Raw genomic sequence first — 25,992 nt, 5'->3', positions numbered from 1 at the left:
GCGGTTGCGGCCGCTGCTGCTGCTGCTGCTGGTGGTGCTTCTACTCTACGCACCAGCGCGCCAGCTTTTTGATCACAGCGAATGGCTATAGTTGCTATAGAGGAAACAATTCTATCGGATGCTATAAGCTTGGTAAATCGGGAATGAGTGCATCTAAACTTGGTTATTTGGAACAATTGTTGGATGCTTAGAATTCGAAACAAAAATTTGTTGCAAAATGCGGAAGTTTTCTAACGACGAAAGGCCTGAAACCTGATGTAAAAGAAAAACAGATAAGCCTAACAAAATGTTGAAACCAACAAATTGAAAAAAAAATTGTTTCAGCATATTTATTGTTACTTAACCACACAAGGGAGAGCGTGCTTAAGTTTTCATCTTTAGCTATTGCTAAGGATCTGATCCCAATTTTGGTTTCCGCATAGATGTATTCAATACGATGAAATTTTTGTGTTTCACTCAATAATTCCAAATAATTAACGAACGCTGTTTGCTACTGACTCCGTTGAACGTGTTTGGGAAAATTGTGAATCAAACTACATTACAATCCACTACAACTATATGGTAGATACGTTAATGTTGGTGCTAAATGCTTCGGGTCGGGAACAGTAATGAGATACGATAAATATTTTGTGTAATTTTTTTTCTTCTAGTTGGTCCTACAACTCAACAGTGGATTGGTTGGGTGAATACTTAAAATACTACTTCATATTTCTGTTTTTTTTTTTTTTTTTTTTGTATTTTGCCGTATCACAGAACCAGAGTTTCGTTTTGTGTCAGATCCTAAACTGTAGTTGTTTTTTTATTTCTTTTTGGTTTTGGTTTCTCCACTGCCATCAGCAGTGTTGTAGCAGTGAACGATGAAATGGTTTTTCACTTTTCCATCTGGAATGAATCTGTAATCTACCCCAAATAGTTACTACGCCAACAGCTAGTTTAGCCTAGTTAGTGAGTAAAGCTTCTACTATCGACTAAAATGACTGACTAGTTTTCTACGGCTGATACGTTTCGAGTGAGCTGGATGATGTTTGAGTTTCTCCTTCATTTAAAGCCTACGTCACAAGTCTTCTAAAGTATTCCTTCAACGGATCAAATTTGACTGAATATGACGTTGTTGTTCAAGGTAAGTTTCTTTTCTTTATATCAAATTGTAACTTTTTTTTTAAATTTTAACTCCTACTTGGTTCTTAAGGCGCATGCTTATAGTTACAAATAGAGAATGAGATCGCTGATTTGTGTTTCGGTACGCCACGGGGCGAACTTTAAACGGCCTACCGCCGTTCAGAGTCAAAACTGTTTAGGCAAAGTTTGGCACTAATCTTAACTTCCAATACTATTAGCTGATGACACTTGTTTTTGATTACTTTCTTTACATTAGCAAAATTAAGTTAAAATACCAATGCTTTGGCACCAATGGAACAAATATATTGATTGTTGAAACACACTTACCACGATGTGATGCCACCACTCGGAACGGAACGGGGGTCCGGATCCCGACAGCAGCAGGCACTCTGTTCGAAAGCGAAGGTTTCTGCTACTTTCTTCCAAGCGAATAAAAACCTAGTTTTTTGTATCACTAATACTACTTTACGCCACACCACGGTAGGCCACTACCCTATGCGGTAATACAATAGGAATGAATTGTAGCTCTCACGAGGATCGTCGCTCGTTCCGACTCCAAAATGATCGGCCAAAATTTTCGGCGGCACTCCTGCGGCCACCAAAAAAAAAGGTCACTGAATTGACATTAGACATTTCTGCACTAAGTTTTTGGTCTTTCTGTGGGTCACTAATATATCATTGCTAATTAGTATTAGTATTAGTAATAGTAGTATTTAGTAGTAGTATTAGTTTTAATAGAGTACGATTTGTGCTTTTCGGTTTACGATTTGTTGTGGTCTGCCTCTGCTCTGCCTGGTCCAGGGAAGGGATTAAAGTTTCAAAATTATACCATTCCGAAGCCCTCGGTGCCTTCGCTGATGGCGAACATCAAGGCTCGCTCGAAGTGTTCGTAACTTTCGTAGTCCGGCAGGCAAAGTTGGTTGAAACTGGAAGCAAAAAGTAGCAACAACATTGAGTTAAAATACTTGCTATGCAATGCTAATTCAATACTCAAATAAAACTATGAACTGCTTACTGAAAACTTTTGAAGCCAATCATTTTACTGTTTTAGAAAATTCAGCATATTGAGAGGTAATAACATTTCATGACGGTCATCGCTTTTAGAGCCTCAGAGCCAAATATGATTCTTTTTAATGGAAGATATGGGAAATGTTTTTCTCACCAATAGCAAAATAGTTTTTATTTTTACGTGCAAGTACCGTCTGTATCTTTCAGACGGCGCAATGGCAATTCCTATTGTGACCAGTGATCCTAGTCTGAATGCCAGAGACCTGATGAATTTTGGAATTGGTCGATTCAAATTATTAGACAATACAACAGCAATTTGAATTACTTGCAAAGGGTACAAACCTGTTCCCCACCAATTTCCTTTCAAGTTACTTTCAACGATCGCTTTTATGCCTTTATGTTTGCTTCTGATCGATCCATGTCTGCCGGTTAAGCGAAAAGATGAAATTAGAAATCTCGTGTACCGACGATCACCAGACATGGAGTCAACGACCGGGATGTCATTAACTAAACTTCGATGTGATGAGTCTCTCGGAAGTGCTGATAAGTTCATATCTCTTGCCATTTTCCAAAGCTCTTTCCGGTCGATGGTATCATATGCAGCTTTGAAGTCAACAAACAAATGTTGCGTGAGAACTCTGTATTGACGGCCCTTTTGCAGGATCTGCCGCAGTGTAATGCGATGTGTTATTGACCGACCTTTGACGAAGCCGGCTTGATAAGTTCCCACAAATCTGCTCGCAATTGGTGATAGTCGGCGGAAAATGATTTAGTACAGCACTTTATAGGCGGCATTGAGAACGGTGATCGCTCAATAGTTCTCACAGTCCAACTTGTCGCCCTTTTTATAGATCGGGCAGATAACCCCATCTTTCCACTCCTCCGGTAGCTGTTCCGTATCCCAAATTCTAACAATTAGCCGGTACATACAAACGGCCAGCTTTTCTGGTCCCATTTTAATAAGCTCCGCTCCGATGTCATCTTTCCCTGCTGACTTGTTGTTCTGTAGCTGCATGATGGCCTCCTTAACTTCGCCTATCGTTGGGGCTGGCACCTCTCTCCCGTTTGTTGTACCGTCGAAATCGCTTTCCCCGCCGCCATGGTTCTCCGCCTAGACGCCATTCAGGTGTTCGTCAAAGTGCTGCTTCCACCTATCGGTCACCTCACGAACATCCATCAGAATACTTTGCCTTTGCGGGATCCGTTCAGTTTCTGGCAGAACTTTCGCGTTTCCTGAGAACGATGCAGCCGCTCCAACTCTGCATATTCCTGCTCTTCCAGGTTGCGCTTTTTCTCCCGAAAGATTTGGTTTCGCTGCATCTTCTTCTGTTTGTGTCTTTCCACGTTCTGACGTAAGGCACTGCGCATCTTGGCCGCCCGCGCAGCGTTCTCCTCATCCATCACCCTCCTACATTCATCGTCAAACCAATCGTTTCGCTGATTCCGGGCCACATGCCCGATGGAGCTTTCCACTACACTGCGGATGGCTATTTTGATGGTATTTCAACAGTTTTCGAGAGAGGCTCCGTCCAGCTCGTCCTCTACCGACAGTGCAGCTTCGAGTGAATGCGCATAGTTTGCGGCGACGTCAGGCTGCCCCATCGGCACCAGGAATAGTGAGACCCAACTTGTTAGGTGGTTCGACCAGGTTGAAGTCGATTTGAGTGTGTCAAGACGCTTAACGAATTGGCGACGATTAGCCTAAGACCGAGCAATTCTAGAATTCTAGATACCGTAAATTCTCCGCTACTCAACCATCTCTAGTCCCTAGGTCCCTAAACTCCTTCCCAATTATCATGATGAGCCTGAGTTAACGATTAACTTGGCTAATTATCATGTTATAATGCTGTCGTAATGCATCAAAATGCGTTGGTTGGCAAACGGCTGCATAATGCGTAGTATAGACTAAAGGCCCAGACAGAATGTATACGGATTTTACTACATTGCGGAAATAGAAACAAACGTAGAAAGGAACGTAGAAAATCCGTATGCATTGTGTGTGAGCCTTAAGCCTCTTATGATCCAGCACTTCCTATTCCTGACGCTTCGCAGTACCAGCCGGATTACAAACAACCTTGGCGGAGATCAGGACGTATACCGACAAGGAGGGAGACACTCATGCGAACGAGTGAGTGTAGCAACGAGAAATAGCTTTGTCAGGGGTGGCTCTTGGTAGCTTGACAATTCCTAAACCAAGTGCGCGGCTGTACTCCAGGTTAGGAGCAGCTTACAACAACAGCAGCTTAAGAAAGGTGTTGTCTCGGAACGACACTTAAAATGGTGTGGTAGCGTGGCCCTACCCTACTAGCACAGTTGTTATAAAACTTAAAATAGTTTTTTTGACATAGGACTACGTCTTACGGCAAGTTTTGAGATAGGGTATCATTCCAAAAAATCGAAAAATGCGAGCGTCACGAAAAATGATAGGTTTTGAGCGCTAATAGCTCAGCGGTTTTCCGATCGATTTTCAATATTCTTACACCAATCGATTGGAAAATCTTCTAAGAATTGACCCAAATGAAGAAAAGTATGGATTCTTGATGTTGAACTATAGAAAAATTGAAAATAATGAACCTATGTTTCACCAGAATTCTCGCTTCGTGATTGGTTGGAAGATTCTTTGTGATGATCTAAACCTATACCGATTTGATATCTGTGCTTGGGAAGTAGGTCAAAACAAGTGACCAAGTTTCCTCATTTCAACAAGATTTCTTAACACCGCGGTTAAACCTAGACCATTTTGATGTCCTTGCTTGGGAAGTACGCCAGAAAGAGTGACAGAGCCCCCTCGTGCCAACAGATTTCTTACGAACGCGATTAAACCTAGTCCAATTTGATGTCTGTGTTAGGGAAGTGTGCCAGAAAAAATGACACAAGTTCGTTGTCCCAACAGATCGCAAATTCTTTACTGCGAGACGATTAAACCTAGGCGAATTTGATATCTGTGTTGGAAAAATGTGCTACAGCAGTAGTGTTCGGTTGTAATACGACTCTGTGAATACGCATGCTTGCCGTTTCATTAGAAGTGCTGTGAAAAGATGTGCTGTTGATAAAATAGGATTGAATTGGTAAAATCCCTTCAACGTGGGAAACCATGGATAATAAAAACAATCTTTAATTTCAGCAAGGTAGCAGGAAAGTAATAGTTTGTGTTTTTGAATTTGTTAAATTAAATTGTTTTCAAACGCACAATGTTTTGAGAATTGAACGTATGCAATGTTACTACGTTGATAAATGTTACTTACAACGCGTGTAGCATGCATTTATGTTGCATATAGCATGTATATATGAAGAATCGAATGATTACAAGCATGAATACATGCTACTATCACTACAAAGAGACTTACGTAGTCCTGCGTCACCTATATATGCGGTCGTGTCTTGTACACAACCCCCCTGATTTTTTTGACATAGGACTACGTCTTACGGCAAGTTTTGAGATAGGGTATCATTCCAAAAAATCGAAAAATGAGAGCGTCACGAAAAATGAGTTTTGGGCGCTAATAGCTCAGCGGTTTTCCGATCGATTTTCAATATTCTTACACCAATCGATTGGAAAATCTTCTAAGAATTGGCCCAAAGAAAAGTATGGATTCTTGATGTTTAACTATTGAAAAATTGAAAATAATGAACCTATGTTTTACCAGAATTCTCGCTGGAAATGACGTCATCAAAATGGAACTGTTGGAAATGACGTCATCAAAATGGAAATGCGTTTTCACGCATCGGCTTATAATTCAGTCAATTTTCAATAGATTGCTAGGATATTTACACCAATTGATCGGAAAATCGATTTGGAAAATATTGAAATTATAGAAAACTATTGATTTTCAATGTACGTCATTAAAAAATTTAGTTATTTTCATTTTTTTACCTTCCCTCGTCAGTGCTTCCCTAGCACAGATGACAGAAATATAAACGATATGGGTTAAGCTTCCTTATGATTGTATTTCATTTACGCCCTATAGAATTCGATCGAAAATTGTTAAGCTTCGGCTGTTGCTGCTTCCCCGGATAAGGCAACGAAGACATCCAAATTCACCAAGCGAGATACCAACAAACCGAAGAATCCATCGACTCACCCGCCAGTGAACGATATGGTTTTGGCTGCTATGACTTTTACTGCGCATCGTTATTCGGTCAGCGCCCAAGTAACAATCCAATAGCAAATTGGTCTTATGCATTTCTTATAGTAGTTTTATCAGAGCATTGCAAAATCTATCAGGTTTTATAATGTTTTTCCTCAAGTGAATGTTATCTTATTTGATTAACATTTCTGAAGTATGATTGAAGGAGACTTGAAGAAACACGTATAAAACTGAAATATCAATAAGTGTAATTCACCTTATAAGTGGTTTTAAAGGATACTTGATTTCTGCTCAAAAACGACGCTCCTTAAAACCTAGCAATAGTTTTGACTAAAATTTATGACATTCTTCTGCAAGATTGGTTTGTCTTAACAATGCTACCATAAAACCGTCTTAAAACCGTACATTCTTGTAAGAGAAATCATACTTTGAAGAAAGAACATTCGACCGTAAACAACTGATCTGTCAAAATGGGCATCTGAACCAGGAGAAAATTTAACAAATACTTCAGCGCGAAACTTTAGCAAGATTTCATATGAAAAATCAGCGAAAACAAAACACAATGAAGATTTCCAAATAAGCTGAGGAAGGACTATGCCGGTGATGATGCATCAATGGTAGATTTGTATGTTATTAGAAAATTTGGTTCGATTGTATTTTGGCGGAGGCGGTGCCGGTGCCGGTTTGTAGAGTTGTTTGTATTTTTTGAACTGAATATAGAGGTCATTAGCCGGTGTTGAGAAAATGTTCGAAGAGGTTGAAGCAGTTGAAACATATTTTTTTAAAAGACGGTTGTAACGACAAAGTATATGAAAAATTTTGCAGATTAAATTTTACGCATGGAACTGTCGTGCAGCCCACTTTTAATTTTTAAAATCAATTTATATGGGTAATCATAATGACTGCTGTACTAAATATTAAACTCAATATAAGTAGGTGAACCTCCAGCACAAAAAACATCTTACATTGACAGTTTGTTGACGTTTTCTTTGTTTATACTAGAATGATTATCTTGCAAAAAACTTGGTCCCCTTAAGTAATTCAAACAATTCTTGTTCAAGCACAAATTGTCTTCTTGAAGAATACAATAAGTATAGATGAACTTATCGACCTCTTAGAAAATTTTTCTTTGTCTTGTGCAAGACATGTTAGTCTAATAAGCGCTTTCAGGTTGATTTAGATAAAACCATTGAAAAAATGGCGAACAGAACTGTTTTGATTACTTTTGAAATTCTAACCAATTGCATATGCGCGTTTATAAATATGTTGTTATGCAATACCATAAGTGATCTTATATTTTTAAATAAATGTTCGGACACTTAAAAGACTTTTTGCCGCAATTCGTTAAAAATTTGGTAGCTGTCAACTTCTTCATGAAATTATTGAATTTTTTTTATTAATTAAATTTTCTAATAATCTAGCGAAAATAACCGGCGCGTTAAAATTTTCTAACTTTCATGTCACAAAACATTGACAAACTGAGCGTGACATGAAAAATTTCTCATTGATTGACAACAAAGCAGCTGCTTTTATTTTCAATTTTCATTTATATCCATTTTGGAAAAGCAATATCTGTGAATGCTTTTTCTCTTATAGCTTTTAGTCAATTTAAAAAAATTAAGACTGTGAAAAGTGTATGATGTCTTGCAACTGTTCTTTGAGACGACAACCATAAAATCATCAACACTTGTGGTGGTTTTCTTTTAGTTTCAACCGACTCATGGAAGTCACTATAAATACATATCGATAAGAATTACAAGTTTTAAAAGGACCTTTAGAAATATTCTTGAGAACCTTCTTTAGTGTGGGCCTCCCCAGATTTATAAGGGTTTTATGGCTGTTTTATCGCAGATTTGTAGAATTGCAAGTTTTATATTCGGTTTTAAGGAGCAAATGCTGGAAACCTCTTCAAGTGCATCTTAAAATTAAATTTGTTACTTGGGCGGCTTTCGTTGGCGACACATCGGACAGGCAGCTTTCGAGTCACATTCATGGCATAATTTTGAAACATTGTTTGCATTACGGTGCACATCGTCATCAGTTGGTCGTGTTCATCGGCTGCTGATAAAAGGAAAGTATGCTGAGCGTGTGTTGGAGCTGGAGCACTCGTTTGGCTGCCGTAATGGAATATCTGGCTGCTGAAGTCCTGGAATTGGCAGGAAATATGGACAACAAAACGACCAGAATTTTCGTCACTTGCTGCTGGCTTCCACAACGACGAAGAGTTGAACAAATTGCTATCCGGTGTCACCACTGACTGCTCAGAGAAGTGTCTTTCCGAACATCTAAGCTGTTTGTTGCTGCCCAAGAAAACTTTTCCGTCTGAAATTTCCAACATATCACGTCGAAAAAACATTCTTTTAAGGACGAAACATAAGTTCATGAAGATTTGAGGAATTTTCGTTCACTGATTTTAATTCTAATTGTTCGCTTATCAAATAATTTTAACCGATCACCTGTCGCGCTTCTGTTCGCTTGTTGCTGCTGGTTGAGTTGGCCGTCTCGGAAGGTAAGAAGCGGCCAACAAATATACCAGCTCCAAGTAAATGTTTTCGGTCAAGCGCCAAAATGCAGTGAAAACTATGGATTGAAATTGTTTTAGTGATATCTTTTCCATCTTCATATGAGAATTTGCTCGTTATTAAAAGAACAGTTTTCGGTAATTGATGAAACCTATGAAACTTGGAACTTAGGGATTTTCATTCGGTTTTCTTTGGCAACACAAATCCATCCGTCACCAATGCAACAGTTATACATAGCGTAAGTTTTCTTTGGCAGTAAAAGGTGAACGGCTTACTAGTAACTTTGCTCCAGTTTTTTCAGCGTAGATAATGGAAAGACGGACCATGAAAAATAGGCGGGACCGATTCTTGTCGCTTGCTCTGGTATATAATACGTCGTATGCCGGCGAACAGCATTATTCAAACGCTAGCTGAGCTACTGCCAACATCTTATTGTTTGGACGCGACAAAGGAGGAAGCATCAAGGGCAAACAAAAGTCACGCTCGACTCGTGCACGTCTTCCGCTGCAACAAGCCGTGCCTGGTGTGCGGTAGTCAGTACTCCAATTTACCGAAAAGAGAATTACGTTAAGTGCGTTAGTGCAAGTTTATTGCAAGCTGGAGTTATGATAATCAAACAATCGATCCTTTTTAGGACCACACAACGATTGAAGAGTTTATTATATTTTCTTGTCCAGTTAATGCCATAATAACACAGGCAACGAGGGAAAAGTTGAAGTTTCGCCGTTGCGGACGACCAACAAATGACGGAAATAAGTTTTCTGGTCTCGGGCGACATTTTCTGCGACTTTCATAACATCTGCAGCTTGTGAATGCTTTATTATCAATGTTTTTTTGTAAGCCGCAGAAAAGCTGGGCAAAATTTGCAGCTTTTTGAAAACTCGCGTACCGTCTACCGATTACCAGTGGAAAATCACTACTCAACGTAGAAACAGATCATAAAAATTTATTTACTGTTTGGTTTCGTTTTAATAAAATAGATTCAATCAATCCATGGATATAACTCCAAAATCGGTTGAGGATTGAATGTATACAATGTTACTACTTTGATAAACGTCACGTATGTAGCTTGTATACATGAAGAATCGTATGATTACATACATGAATACATCCTACTATCGCTACAAAGAGACTTAATTAGTTCTACGTTACCTATGCGGTCGTATCTTGTGCACAACCCCTCTGATTTTTTATTATTATTTAATGTGGTTTTAACCAATTGGACATTCACCATGATAAAATAGTTGTGGCAATTTCAGTCGTAAATAAATTTCATCAACTAGAAGTGCCAAAAGTGTGCTTGAGTAGTGAGATAACCTACCTAAATCTAAAATCACAACGGTAAATAAAAAAAATTAACTTGGAACATTCGGCTTTGTCTATCGAAATAAGGACATGGAATGGATGCTTGGTACCTGGAACTGCAGATGACTGAATACCCTGGGTTGCGACAGGTTGCTGCTCGATAAGTTCGGTATCGTGACACTGCAGGAAAGCTATCACAAAGACTAGAATGTGTGGAGGATCCGCGACGGCAAGGTCCTATTCCACCAGAGCAGTGGTGCGACCTACGAGCTGGGAACGGGCTTTGCATTGATGGGCAGAATGCAGGGTCGCGTAATGGACTGGAAACTGAGCATCGAGAGGATGTGCATGTTGAAGATAAAAGGCCGTTTCTTCAATTACACCATCATAAACTTTCACTGTCTTCACAAAAGTTAGCCCGACGATGAAAAGAAAGCGTTCTGTCTGCAGCCGGAGGCCACGAGACATCAAGATCGTCATCGGGGATATGAAGGCCCGCATCGGCGGGTTAGCGATGTACAGACCGGTGGCACTTCACTGAATGATTACAAGGGTTTGGGAAGAGAAGAAACTATTGGTGGTGTTGTTTGTCCCATCTACAAAAACGGCGAGCAGCTCGATTACTGTTTTTAACGAGGTGTTACTCTGATCAACGCCGTATACAAGATGCTCTCCCATGTTTTGTTACGCTGTCTATCTCCAATAGTAAGAGAATTCGTAGAGCAGTATCAGACGGACTTTATGGGGCCCAAGGTAATACGGATCAAATTTTCGCTCTCCGACAAATCCTCCAGAAATATCGGCAGTTCAACGTGCCCACGCATCATATTTTCGTGAATTTCAAGGCAGCAGACGATATAGTCGACGGCAAACAGCTATGGCAGATAATGCACTAGAACGGTTCAACGGACTAACAGACTCGGTGGACTCTCCTGTATGTTATTCAACATCGCAATAGAAGACTAGCAGGCATCTAAGCGGGCATTGACAGCGATGAAATTGAAGTGAGTGATGAGTGATCATATATTTGAAAACTATGGTCACCGCCGACAACAATACAAGTGAGGAGATTTAATGACGCATTCAAGCTGGAAGTCAAGGAACACAAATAAGCCGCCACACAAAGCAGAAGATGTACAAAACGGCAATCAGACCGGTAGTCCTCTACGGACTTGAGGCTGTACCTTTGCTTACGGAAGACATACGTGCACTTGTCGTATTTGAAGGAAAGGTGTTGCGGAGTACAAGCGAAAAGTGATGTAGGCGTATGAACCACAAGCTGCAGTCTCTACTTAGATAAATTCCCATCGTATCATCTGGTGAAAATTGGAAGGCTAAGGATTTCTGGCCACATGGCAAGAATGCCGAACGACTGTTTAGTGAAATCAGTTCTCTTCAAGAACCCCACCGGCACCAATAATAGAAAGGCGCAACGTGCGACCCGGTTGAAGCCAACTCACACACTTAAAAAAATCACCGAACTCGGCAAAATTTTGCCGAGATTTGGACATCCGAGCGTTCTGTAAAAATTATCGTGATACCAAACGTTAGTAAGGATCCGTAAACGTTGACATGCGCCACCGAAATTTTCACCGAGTGCTCGGTTTAAATGTGTACATGTATCGAGACGTTCAACGAATTGGCGACGAGTAGCCCAGGACCGAGTTTAGTGGAAAGCAATCCTTAATACAGCAAGAGCCACCCCGGCTCTACGCTGTTAGAAATAGAAGGTAAGCACACTAACGATACTTGTGTTGAATGACTAAAATTAACCATATAACAGTCAGCTCAACTGTAACAAGTCTCCTAGTAGGGCTCCTTGGACTGGGTAAAGATGGTTCCTGGCTTATCTCTGTGGGAAGGAGATACACGTTGCTCTGGGTGCAACAAATATTCTGCGTCCAGCATTTTTTTGTTTTTTTTTTCTTCGCACATAATACTTGCAAATTGGTCACTAACAGTCGATAAAGTTCCTATGCGTTATCTCGCGAGTAAATAGAAACTCCACCATTAATTTTCGGTTTGGTGAAATTCAGCTGAAGGGAGTAAGTACGAGGCAACGCCAAAAAACAGACCCACACATGTAGACCAACACTTGTACGACCAATACTAGTGAAGTCAAAAAGGATTTGGGGTCAAATCACCCCACGCACAGGATGGCTAAAGGAGTCCTATCAGCGGTGATGCTGGTGAAGCGATACTCTTCATGGTAGATCTCTTAAGCCTGTGGATTTTGACAGTCTGGCTATTCCAGGGCCAAACGATACTAAAATAGTCGTTTCCACAAGTGCCCTAGGAAATCAAATAAGATCCGTAAGAAAGGTGAGCCCACGCGAAGCCCCCTCGTGGCTCAGGACCTAAAGCGAATTCGGGTACTGGTAGTAATATAACTGCGGGCTCTATGAGACTTAAGCCACCAGGATTTCCGTCTCTCCCAACAGGTTGTAGCAATCCAAAAAAATCCCTAAACACTAAGATGCTGTAGATAACCCTCCATACTGAAGCACCACACTGTAGACCTAGCCTTGATTCAATATCCCACAGTTTACAATGGAAGAATACAGGGTATTCAAACATTTACATTTTCACTCAAGAGGTTGTGGCGTTCGTCAAATACTCTGCAGAGCAGTCAATACATACTTTATCATCAGCTGCGTTGTCCACGCTCATCATGCCTTATGGAGAAGCAGAAGACATCAACTATCGAGGTGAATGTCTTTTAGAATTTATCTCGTCAAGTTATATTGATATTGGCAATCTAGGCAATGAACCAATATTTATATCAGACAGAAAGGCTTGCGTCAGTCCAGTAATATCTGATCTGATTATTGAGATTTCAGACAAAATTGGGATCAGCATGCGCTTGGAGTCGAATTAATTAGCCGAATTAAACTGTTGCTTAAATGCTGCGGCACTGCGCTGAACATTATCTAACGTGAGAACTATAAACACTTTTACAACGGGACTTCACAACCGCGGTATCAAGTAATAAGTTTGTTTTGTTTTAACTTATTTCGTTGCCCGCACGAAGAATACTGCCGAGAAGTTTTAATTTCTACGTTGTTGACTTCGCTTCTAGTCCGGTGGAATTAACTTTTATTAATTGGCAACTAGTTTACTGCAAACAAGAGTTAAACGTTCCACTGCTTGTGACGCCAAATCTCTGTATCCACAGTTGTGGGCTTCATTAATGTCTCATTTAACAGGTTCGTTTTATTGTTTCGCTTCTAGCGCAATATTACACGTGTGCAAAAACCTCAAAGCAATCGTTTTTATCCACTTTTCTTGGTTTGCCAGTTTGCAGAACAATGATCACTGTATATCAACTGATAGACAGTAACCTGCAATACGAAAGCTTTTAGCAGGTCTGGCACGATTTCAACGCTAATTCCAGCATTCAATTTATGTCCTTTTTAGTAACTGAAACAATTTGATCTAATAATCAAAATTTTGGGAAGAATCGAATTACGTTTAAAATAATCAAAATATCAAGAAACAAATTTCAATTGCTCTTTTAAAGGAGACACTGAAATCAACTTCACCATAAAAGCTACTTGTTTTACTCCATAGAGCATGACCCATTCAACTGTCTGTCTGTTATCCTAAAGTGGAAAATGACATCGTGTTAGAAAAATAAACCATTGCCTTACCAAGTGTGCGCCGTCGGTAAATTTCCGAATGTCGGTGCAGCCGTAATTTGAAATCTGGGATTAAGCTCCTAAAATTAATTATAATAAATCATTAGTATTCGCATAGCCTCTCCACCTTTCGAAAAAAATACCTGGAATCCTCCCGGAGGCAGCTGCGAACAGCCTGTTGTAAACTGCAGCAGCCGAGCCATTTCGGTTTGGGAAAAGTTTCCAACTGCTGCCCAAAACCATCCGAGCACCCGACGGAACTCGGGGGAACCTCCGTTAACAATGTGATTGGCTCTGAAATCGGCGATAGAGTACTCGCCGGTTCCACACAACAACAGCTACAATGTTAAAGTAATTGTTATTCTACTGCAGACCTGAGCGTAACTATAAACTTTAAGCCTCACCTCCAGTTCATTCTCGTCAAAAATGCTAAGCAAATTGTCCGGGATGATCCCATTGAGACCCTTCAGAAAACTGTCGATTTCCTCCCTAACGTTGTTGCACAGCCGCTGCTGTGCCAAGGCATCCAAATATTGATTCTTGGTCGCATTGGTGACCCTCGTTTTGGCCCCGTTCGGAATGAGTTCGACCGTCTTCATTAGCTGGCCGGCCGCATCGTAGATTTCCTCCACAAAATACAGCTCCAGATTCTCACTACTGTCCAGGTCCGTATCCAAAATGTACTTAATCTTGGAAAGATACAAATCCGGATCATCCTGCTCGAAGTACTTGTAGTGCACGCGCAGTCCGATAAGCTGCGCCAAAAAGGAACGAGAGAATCGCGCCCGAACCAGCTGCCGGTACGTTCCGCCGAGGGCGCTTTCGTACAGACACTTGCCGACCACCTTGCCGGCAAACTCGAAATGCTTCAGCTTCAGATGCGATGGCCGGTTCGGGTTGGGATGAACGAGCGCTTGTCTTTTGTCGTGGAATGTACAGAACAGGCCACCGCGAGCATCGAACAGGGCACTGCAAACCAACTCGAACCACTCCCTCCGCAGTCCACCCCAATCGATTCCTGTCAATAAAGTTTGCCGTCAAAATGTGACGTAGTCAATAGCTGAAGCAGGAATGCAACTTACCCTGCTCACCCTGGAATGTGACTTCAAAGTTACCGCACCAATCCGAAACGGAAAAGTGCTTGGTTGCCTTCATGCTGGATTCGAGAATTTTGTCCCGCTGCACCTTTAGCGAAATCTTCTCGTGGTAGTAGTTGGAATGGAACTTTCGTACCTGTTGGGGAGGAAAACAGAACAAAACAAAGATACTCGCATAAGAATTGTCGAGTCCTTCAGGTTTCGTGTTAGCGTACGAGTCTCACTTCGTGGTAGAAAAAGTCCTGCTTGTCCTTGAACGTTTCCGAACCACCGATGTTCTTCAGTAGGAAATGGGTAAAAGTTGCCGCAATCACGTTGCGCTCCTTCGAGGCCAGTTCGATCTTCGGCTGGCAGCCATCGTCGATGATGAATATCGCTCCGTGGCTGTTGTTCACTTGGATGTTCGATGGGGGCAAAAAGTGGAACTGAAATTGAAGAAATTCCATCGAAATCAGTAACTTGGAAGAATTTAAAACGTGTTTAGACCAACCTTTGTGGAAGGACACAGCCGAAAGGTGGCGATCCGCTTGGGAATGATTTTGAGTATCATCTCCTTTATGGTGACCTGCTTCGGTCCAACGTAGCAAAGCACCTTCCGTGGTTTGGACCAGCGTTGCTGGCCGTAGATACCGAACAGCTTAGCCTCGTAGCAAATGTTGTGCTTCCTGGAAGCAATATTTTTATGCACCAACGTTGTGTCGCTGCTGCTCAAAACAATGATGTCGAAATCACCATTCGGAATCTGATGGTTTTCGTAGCTGATGACCGCTCGGAGGCATACCGGTTCTGGGAACAGTGCTGTCAGACTGATTCTTGAATTTACCTTATCGTAGGAAAGTGTGATGGCGTTGCAATGCTTATCACTTTTATTTCCGTACAGGTCGAAAATATCGATTTTGTAGCCCTTGATTGGATCACAGTCTGGCGTGAACTGGCAGGTATTTCCGTGCTCGTCCCGTGGTTCAATGTGCAGGAATGTTGGAGCTCCGGCGCAACACACAACCGTGCTGGCTGGTCGAATCAATCGCGATCGACGGGCATCCATCGGGCCGGGAATGAATGTCTTAACAAATGGACTTCCAGCGATATGACTGGAACCGATCAGCACCGAGATCTTATACTGACCAGCCGTTCGGACGGTGAATTTTACCTTGGCAATGTTGGCATTGTTCGGATCGGTTGGAGATCCCAGTTCGCTGATCGTTATGATTTTGCGCGTTCCTTCGGTCACCTCCACGAAGAACTGATCCGTATCACAGATGGGGTAGGCCTGACCGTTTCGCTGGTGAAATCGCACCGTAAAGCACATGGTTCCACCCACGATGGCCGGATCCTGCCAATCCCAGTGCACCTTGCAGTTGGCCGGTAGCAGATATTTTCCGGTCACGTACTGCAGCAGGGAATGTCTTGCTTCCGGGGCCAACGAGGGCTGTGTCATGGCGGCCAGCGTCACCAAACCGGCCACCGAGACCGACACAACCAACATTCCGCCCCATGTCCAGGCGTCCTGGTGCTGGCTCGACTTTACAACCGTTGACCACAGGTCGGCCTTCAAGGCTTCAAGGTTGGACTTCGAGGTTGGCAGTTTCTGGCGTGCCTGCGACCAGAGGGGCCAATCCTTGCCGAGCAACTGACTGGCACGGGAATCCTCCAGCCAGTAGACGTCCTCCAGCGATGTGACCTCGATGGAGATTAGTCTAGAAAGAATGGACAAATAAACGGACAATTTTTGTTGATTTTATATTAAATCTTGAACATTTTGGAAAATATGGTTCGCCAAAACGAAGCATCAAAATGTAGGAAACAATCTAAATCATTCAAACAAACATCCTGCATTGAAATGCACATCCCTTTCCGAACACTTAATTATTCACTCGAAACCTACGCTCGCAAATACCGTTCGCCATTATGTCCGCGTGCCCAGCCAAGAATGAGCAACTCACAATAAAACAACACTAACCGGAATGGGAAGTTGTAGTGTAGGACCTACACACCCGGGTCCCGTCATCGTCGTCGTCGGAGGGAAATTGTGCTCGTTTAATGCAGTCACCTTCCGCTTATCGTATGACTGCATATTGCTTTCCGGCACTAGGAAAGGGATCGTCTGAAAGTGTACCGTCATACTCGTGTGTAGAGCTCTAGTACGGTGGGTACCATTTGTCGTTTATCGTTGAAAGTTTCGTTTGTTTTTTTTGCACCGTAAATGTTCACACCGCAGTTGACATCCGCAGTGCTTTTTCGCTCTCCTACCAACCGAACCGCCTAACTTGTCGTGTAATGTTTTTGCTTCCTTTTTTTCTGCCAACCAACATTGCAGTGTGCGACTGTGAATGTGAGATAACGGCACTGGTCGCGTGGTTTTCTGCTTACTTACCTGGAATAGTAGTGCTGCAGTCGGTGCTCCTTGAGCCATTCTCGCAGGATTAGCTTCTGCTGCAGATTGAGGGCGGCCCGTTGCAATCGTTGCTCGTCGCCGGGGGGCAATTCCGGCAGCCGATCTGGATCGCCACAGCTGGACAGGGATGAGATTCCTGTCAAAACAAAGAGAGAAGAAGAAAAAAAGTCTTTCAGAGCAATGCAGAATGCGTGTGTACACAATGTTCGTAAAGTGTTCGGGGCAGTGCTTGGCCTACTTTTCGGCACGCATGCATTCCATCGTCCGCATCGACCAGTGGAGCTGCGAGTGGTATGACATTAATAATAATACCAAAGTTCATGGCTGCTATGCGTAATTATTATCCTGTTGCGGACAAAGGATAGGCGGATTTTACATTCAAGGTAGTAATGATGTCCTCATTTGCTATAAAGTATTTAAAAGCCTGTTACAAGCACCATTCGTTGTATACAATGACAGCGTTATGAAACATTGTTCTGTTCTTTGTGGTGCTGCATAATTGGGGTCTCTAGTATAATTCAATCTCATTTATTTTCCATTTGCCGGAATTTTACATAAGTTGCAACTCAAAATTTAACACTCTTACTTTTTGACTGTTTTACTTTTTACTTTTTACTTTTTACTTTTTACTTTTTACTTTTTACTTTTTACTTTTTACTTTTTACTTTTTACTTTTTACTTTTTACTTTTTACTTTTTACTTTTTACTTTTTACTTTTTACTTTTTACTTTTTACTTTTTACTTTTTACTTTTTACTTTTTACTTTTTACTTTTTACTTTTTACTTTTTACTTTTTACTTTTTACTTTTTACTTTTTACTTTTTACTTTTTACTTTTTACTTTTTACTTTTTACTTTTTACTTTTTACTTTTTACTTTTTACTTTTTACTTTTTACTTTTTACTTTTTACTTTTTACTTTTTACTTTTTACTTTTTACTTTTTACTTTTTACTTTTTACTTTTTACTTTTTACTTTTAATTCTTTGAATGTTTAATACTTTGTAAAGATAATTGTTTATTACCGATTTTTACGTTCTATTCTTCACCTAGTTACTTCTAATCCTTCCATTTTTATTTTTTGTTTCTCCATTTTTGTAATTGTGTGTTTCGTTAACTTTTTATTTTATTATTTTTATTTTTAACTATTTGCTTTTACCTTTCGTTTGTGTTGCGAAGTCCAATTTTCCCACTTACGCGATCTCGTTCTAACGAATAGACTGACATGAGCATCTCTATCGAACTTTCTTTTTTATTTTATCATGAACTGCCACGAGTTTCAGCGAATAGGCATTTATCTATCAGCCACAGTCGTCGCTCTCGCTCGTCAGTGCAACCTGAGCAATTGATACCGATCGCTCGCGAGTCCCGCACTCTTACCCGCGTGTGTAAACGAGGGCGTGGCGCTCGCGGCACTCGCGGCTGTTGGCTGCTCATGGGTTGTTGGCATCGTGAAGGAATTATGCAGAAAGACGCTATGAAACTATGCGTCCACGAGTCTGCAGGTAGCAGGATGTATGCACACAGCACCAGCGGTTGTTTGTCGTCCGCTTCCGTCAGTGGAGTATGCATTGAATGCTATGCTTCTCATACTCGCTCGCTTTAAAGTGGGCTTCGTTTGCTTCTCGCTCCATTTGCAACATTATCATTCATACATATGCGAGTAAATGTTGCTTAGTGAAGAATGAGCATTGGAAGAATTGGGAAAAATGATATGCAAACTGTGAAAAATAATTGACTGTCCAGGTGGGATTGCCGTTCACTTTTTGACTTTCTGGTTTATTGAGTTTTTAAAATTCAATGACATTTAGGGTTTTCACTTTTTATCTTTTTAATTTTCTAACCTCTTTAGTTTCGGGCTTTTCAGTTGTTGTATCTCTAATGTTACAAAATTTAGACTTTTTATCTTTCTAACTTCTAAACTTTTGGCATTTGACTCTTTGTCTTTTGTACTTGAGTATTGATAGATATTTGGAGTGTTGATTGACTTGTTGAGTTTCTAAATTTTTAAATTTTCGATATTTTAACTTTGTGGTTTTTTGATGCTTTACCTTTTTGGTTTGGTAATACATATTTTAAGTTCTTAATGATAAGACTTTTTGGCTCTTTTACTTCTTGGTTTCTGGACTTCTAGAGCTTGGAGGTTTGACGCTGTGCATTTTGGACTTTTGTACTTTTTTATTTCTGCTATTCTTGGGCTTTCACTTTTTTGGGGGACATTTTAAATTTTTTTTTTCAATTTTTTCCCTCTGCCGATGTTTATATTTTTTTTTTGTTTGATTAGGCCATTGCAAATCGTATTTAAAGTTTTTGTCACCCCCCCCTCTTGGAAATTGGCTTGAAAAATCGGGGGGCAAAAAAATAATTTGTAGGATATGAGTCAAATTTCTTTTTATAAAATCAATTGTCTGTGGGCTCTACAGTCTGAAAAACTCGAAAAATGAGTCTCCGAGTTGAATTAACGCTTCTAGCACGAAACAGAAATGGAAATTCGAACAATGGATTTTCCGAAAATCGTCCAAAAAAATTTTCCTTCGTTTTTGTCTTTTTTCGTATATTTTTGCATAGAAAATATTAACGTATATATTATAAGCAAAAATAGATTCGGTTTTCACGTTTAAACCTTAAATAAAAATTCTTAAAATCCATGTTTTTCGAGCAAATCGAACAAAAGATTAAAAAATTCACTTTGTTTTTTTTCGACCCCCCCCCCACTTTCTGTAGGCGAACACCGGAAGGACAAAAACTTATAAAATATTTGTAATGGCCTTATAGTCACTTTAACCAGCTTGGGTCCATTTCGCAGGGGTGACCCAACTGAAGAAAAGTAATAGAGTCAGTAGATCTAGGAAAATAAATAAACCTAGATAGAGATGATCTCTACAGGGGGCTGCCCCCCGCAGTGGCCGGCGCTTCCGACGGCAGGTCGCCGGCAACACTCTCGGCCTATGGCCGTCTCGCGCTGAATTATCCAATGTTACTATTGATAGTTTTTGGTGGTCTTGTTATTGATTAATGTTTTATGAGTCTAAAATTTCTCGAGTTAGATTAGTTTTTCTGTTTCTGTTTTATTTGTATGATAGTCCTTATCCCCCTACCAAAGGGGTGAGGGGTCTCAAACCATCATTAAAAAAAATCCTGCCTCCAAAACCCCTCACATGCCAAATTTGGTTCCATTTGCTTGATTACTTTTCGAGTTATGAGGAAATTTGTATTTAATTTGTATAGGAGCCCCGCCTCCTAAAGTGGGAAGGGGTCCTAATTCACCATAGAAAAAATTCTTATCTCCAAAAACCTTCACATGCCAAATTCGGTTCCATTTGCTTGATTAGTTCTCAAGTTATGCAGAAATTTGTGTTTCATTTGCATGGGAGCCACCCGCCTCTTAGTGGAGGGAGGGGTCTCTAACCATCATAAGAACTTTCTCTGGTTCCAAAAACCCCTATATGCAAATTTTCACGCCGATCGGTCCAGTAGTTTTCGATTCTATAAGCAACATACGGACAGACAGAAATCCATTTTTATAGGTATAGATATTGGTCTTATCTTCACTACAATCATCTATATCTGCAATGATAAGCAATTATCTCGGAGTTTCTCTAACCTAAGCGTAAGTTTCGCTAAAGATATGGTTGATATAGCCGATCATTGCAGATATGGATAATTGTAGTGAAAATAGGACCAATATAGTATGGTTCCGATTATACCAGCCCCCGACTATAGCTACCCCCGATTATATCAGCTTTTTTGCGATTATATCAGCCCCAAAAATAAATTTTTTGTTTGTTCTTTTTAAGTTGTTTAATGATTCCTTTGACATCATATGAACAGACAAATGAGTGTTTCAGACGTTTTAACCCTTCATGGACCAGGCTCTGCACAGTGGTCCAAACAGAGAAATACGTGATCACGTGAGATTACGCCGAAACGCGAGATTTTTCGCACATGTTGACTTTGGCAATATATCTTGGTATTTCTTGGTAAAACCCCTCGTTTATCAGGAACCATTATGTGATAAATCCCCATAAAAGTTCAATATGAAATTTATTTTCTCACATATTCGAGATTTGATGCAATCAGCAAAGATGTAGTAAATACAACTTTGTCAAAGACATTATAGCTATATTTCTTCATATAAATTAAAGCGATGAAGCGTTATTTGTGAACAAACCTTTTAAAAAAGTGTTTTGTGTCTAAATTATTCTGGACAATTTTTACGTGTTCATAGTGTTCTATAAAGTTATTTATCTTACTTAAAACTACGTTTTAGTGGAACATTGTTATACGCTATTTTCTCAATTTTCCGAGCTATTGAGCTTTTTCGGTGAAAAATAGTACTTCTTTGAGCTCCAATATTTCTTAAGGTGGAAAATGGTGGCAGATCAAACAACTTACACAAAAAATACCCGTAAAAGCATGTAAAAACAAGTATCAGTTGTCTGTATCTAATTGAATCTTCAAAAGTTATTGATTATTCACATAAATAGATTTTTAAGCGCTTTTTACAAACAAATCATTATATTTCGACAACTATAAGATATAGACAGTTACTATATTCGACAAAATTACTTGTTTTAGTCTGTTCTACAACTTTTACAAAGATATCGTATTTTTGGCACACATTTAAAACTTTTTTTTTAATCACCCTAATGTGTGGAAACGTGACCACCCAATAATACAAAAAGGTAGAGCATAATATATTAGTAAACTTGGCATCCTATGAACAAAAAAAAAAAAATTTCCGATTATATCAGCCCAAAATTCATGTAGAGGCTGAACTAATCAGAACAATACTGTATAGCCAATAGGATTGCAAATGGCGACCCTACCCTGTATGCTTCGTAAAAATTTATGCTCAAATTCCAACTTTTGGCTTTCTGTTTTCTACTTGTTATTTCTTGTATTGTTTGCTTTTCGGTTCTACAATTGTTTCCTCTAGTTTGTCTTTTACTTTTTACCTCTTTGCTTTCCATTTTATATGTCTTGCATTTCGCAACTATCTGCCTGTTGACCCTTTAAATATTATTATTTATGTTTTTCTCTCTATTCTTTTCAATTGTTACTCTTTGTTACCATTGTTTACTTTTTATTATCGTTTTTACTCTTTGAATTTTGCTTTTCACTCTGTGATAAAAAAAAGCAAAAACCTGTAAAACATCTTTGAGACTTGACCCTTCTCTATCGAAAGACTTCGCAGCCAGTTACTAGAGTACAGAACAATTACGTTACGTCAGTAACAAAAGTTTATTTAAAATCTACTTTGACCGCTATATGCCATTTCTTACAGGAGAAACAGCTCACGTTTATCCACAGTCTATCATAAAATATTCAACAGCACAACCAAACAAGCGTCATCGAGTGTGCATGCATATCTGTATGTATATCCCCATCCTAGTATAATTGAAGTTTTCCTAAATCGATACTGACCGGTAGCAGACTGTACAGGTTACCGGTGCGCTGGACAGGTCCATCGTTTCGAACTGACAATGCCAATCAACTGTAATAATAACTATCGTAGGCCCCTGCCTGAACCCATCGGAAGGGCCTTTTCCCCCACCCCGTAACCCGTCCAATTAAAAATGAATCCTTTTGCGCTCTGTTGCTTCTGTGCTATGTGCCCATCGTCCTGCCACAGGAAGCCGATTGATCGATATTTACTATTTCTATCGGTCTGTGGTCCATCAGGCATACAAAGCCGTTGATTTAATTTCAACACAAGATACGTGGTGGTTCTCCCTTGGTGGTTCCTCGCTCGTGTGACGGAAATTTAATAAAACAAAAAAGAGCAATCACTACTGCAAATTAAAACCGATCTCCGATATGTCATTTCAATCGTAACTTTTTTGAATAAAGCGGTTAAAAACTAAACAGACACCCCATGCGCCGTGTGCCGGCCGGGTGTGCAAATCAGCAGTTGAGAAGAAACCCTGCCAATGCAAAACGGTTTTTCTGTCCTGCCTGCCTGCCCCTCTGTTCCTCGGTATCTACACTAATAACTAAGTCCACCCGGAGTGCGGAGGATTACTAGTATACGGCCTATTGCGGCTAGAGCCGAAACCGAAATCCGATCGGTCTTTCACGATGCGAAACGGATTTGCTGCTCACTGGCATCATCATTAGCAGCGCAAACGGCCTTCACTGTCAATTAAGTTTGCACTCTCGTTTAGCTCCTGCTCCTGCTCCGGTCTGTCGTGCTGATTCAGTTTCGAGTTCTGTGTTGGGCTGTGTGTGCTAATTGCGAATCCGAGTAGTTTGGCCAATTGGTAATTGATTAATCCGGTTAATTTAGGTGAAGAAATTCCATACCAGTCACTCAGTCAGTCGTGCCCGAGTCCAGCCAAAGGAGTGTAACGAGTTCATAATTTGTTCTCAACAATCACGCTTGCCCAGCGCGAAAATGAGTTTAAACTGCACGCTAAGAAATTGAATTCCTCCTGGTGTGGGATTGAAGTACTTTATGTTTCGCTGCTAATGAAGAATAATGTGAGCGCTCGGATATTTGCATATTTGTAGTTAATATGTGGCAAGCATTTTGTTGCTGAACTGCAATTATTATCGGAACTGAGCTGCACTCTGCTACGGTAATGCGATGCAAAGGAGGCAAAAATTCATTTCGGCGTTTCCCCTGTTGGCTCGTGCTAATGAAAGCGATAGCCTGTGCATGTGTTCATAACAATTAAATTTCCATTTCCTTTCGTGCGTTCTCTGCATAAGAAGCTGGAAAAAAATTATTTGCATGTTGCAAATGGTTATGTAAAATTGTTGCGAGCGAATAAAAATGAATATAAAATAGTCAAACCGTTATACATTGTACGGCTGTATAGTGAAAATGAAAGAATGCTGCAGTTTCATTTGCTCGAACGAAATGAAGTACATGCCGCAATAGCCAGTATTCGTTAATAAATAATGTTAAATAGGATAACAGCAGGGAGAAGCGCAACCATGCACCCATCCACTGAACCGAAAATCTGTTCCATGTCATCGAATAAACATAACTTTTCGTCGCCCAGCTAACCGCAGCCTCCAGCCACAGTCGCAACCGAAGAGAGATTTTCGAGCCTCAGACTGCACTGATACAATGAGAACCTGTAAAATTTAAGGCACCACAGTGCATCGCTTCGAGAAAAAATATCAGAGGGGTTGTGCACAAGACAGGACCGCATAGTTGACGTTGGACTTCGTAAGCCTCTTTTTTGCATGATTTTGAAAATCTTATCAACTCTTCTCAGATAATTTGGTGGGCCTGAAAGAACACTTCGAAGAAGAACTTCGTAAAATCAAGTCCAAAACATTCGACCAATCAGACATGATAGTTTTACAGCTTCACGTTACACTGAGAAAAATCAAATTTTGCATCTTGATCAAACCAATGAATTGATGTCTGTGAAATCACGAAATGTCAAAATTATTTATTTTGTGAAATTTCTATAGAACTGCATGGATCTTGCGTACTATCTTACGGTTTAACATAGGGATGAGTGAACGGCTCATGAACCTTTACACAGGAGAGTGATAAAAGAAACGCTCCCAAAAGGAACCACGGTTCTCCAAACTTACCCGAAATTAACCTAAAGTTTGGGTCGGTGAACTTAGCAGACAAACAAGCCACTGATTCGATTCAGCAAAAGAGCAATTTTACCTGCCTTTTTGAAGCGGACAGAAATGAAGTGAAGGAAAATCCAATCAAATCTTTAATCATTATGTGTTGGTCCTGAAATGGATCTTGTGCACCTTTGCATCTGCTTTCCTTACACAAACGGACAACCTGTACGAGAAGTAGTCCAGTCCGTGTTTTATTAGAGCAAAATATATCTGCGAAGTCCGTCCCATTTTTCAAATTTTGCCATTTCACGACATTCGTAGCTGAACCTCGATAGAAATCCTCTATAAGTGGCCCGGTATATAACAAGAGGAATGTTGAAAACGGGTATCAGTTTGAGGTTGTCTTTATTAATACAAAGTACAAACTGCATTTCAACAAATTTCAATCAAATAGGTTTGCTGATAGTTCCAGGAGTGGTATAAATACTACCACACGAAAAGAAGTAATCTGCAGCAATACATCGGAGCGGAACGGAACGTCTCAACCTGAAAGACGGAGCATCTGCTGGCCGGTCATCCGTCTCGCGTTGTTCGCTGCGGTAACAGCAAACGTAAAAGAAGGAAGCAGAAAACTATCTGGGTGCTATGCACTGTTGAACGTGGCATCATCATACGTCGCCAGATTTTCCAGTGGAAAGTTCTTTACAGTATCATCTCCTGGAAATTAAATAAAAAGAAAACTTATCCAATTTAATTCTGCTACGTATATTTTATTCTTGACAGATACGTATTTCGCCCACGGCTTGCAGACTTCCTCAGTGTCTTTTTTTTAACAGTGTCAAGAATAAAATATACGTAGCAGAATTAGATTGGATAAGTTTTCTTTTTATTTAATTTACAGGTTTGGTATTCTACTAAGACGCTCCAAAAACTTCAGTATCATCTCAATAAACGGCTCTTTTCAGGGCCACTGAATTATCCGAAGAGTTGAAAATATTTTGCTCAGATGCTAAACATTTTAACCATCAACAAAGTCGCCGAGTCCAGAGACCGCATAAAAATACCGTGCCAGAACTTAATTTATTACATACATCAATTCCGTAACATAGTAGCTTCAATAGAACCTACTTTGAATTTGTTGACTATTCTTTGGTACCCCTCCTGAGACGGCGTGTTTGGCCTACTCACTTGGCAGCGAACAGAAGTTTGAACTTCGCGAGAGGTGATCGTTGAAAGTGTGTTATAACGAGCCAACCGCGACATCACAGCAGCTACACTTTA

At 40.3% G+C, this 25,992-nt stretch overlaps 1 protein-coding gene across 1 annotated transcript in view; it reads right to left on the bottom strand.

Moving 5' to 3' along the window:
- Positions 1 to 1,883: 1,883 nt before the first annotated feature.
- The window catches only part of LOC128742345 (apoptosis-resistant E3 ubiquitin protein ligase 1), a 59,153-nt gene continuing 35,044 nt past the window's right edge, over positions 1,884 to 25,992 (bottom strand). Inside the window, exons 2-9 of the mRNA XM_053838679.1 lie at positions 17,152 to 17,308; positions 15,268 to 16,474; positions 15,002 to 15,202; positions 14,763 to 14,913; positions 14,085 to 14,698; positions 13,824 to 14,018; positions 13,693 to 13,760; positions 1,884 to 2,045 (exon numbers count right to left, since the gene is read on the bottom strand). Of these exons, the coding sequence (XP_053694654.1) occupies positions 1,943 to 2,045; positions 13,693 to 13,760; positions 13,824 to 14,018; positions 14,085 to 14,698; positions 14,763 to 14,913; positions 15,002 to 15,202; positions 15,268 to 16,474; positions 17,152 to 17,308 (2,696 nt within the window). The 3' untranslated portion in view covers positions 1,884 to 1,942. The remainder of the gene's footprint in view (positions 2,046 to 13,692; positions 13,761 to 13,823; positions 14,019 to 14,084; positions 14,699 to 14,762; positions 14,914 to 15,001; positions 15,203 to 15,267; positions 16,475 to 17,151; positions 17,309 to 25,992) is intronic.

Source organism: Sabethes cyaneus, chromosome 3, assembly GCF_943734655.1.
Source record: "Sabethes cyaneus chromosome 3, idSabCyanKW18_F2, whole genome shotgun sequence".
Classification (NCBI taxonomy): Eukaryota; Metazoa; Arthropoda; class Insecta; order Diptera; family Culicidae; genus Sabethes; species Sabethes cyaneus.
This window is presented reverse-complemented; position numbering and strand designations above follow the sequence as displayed.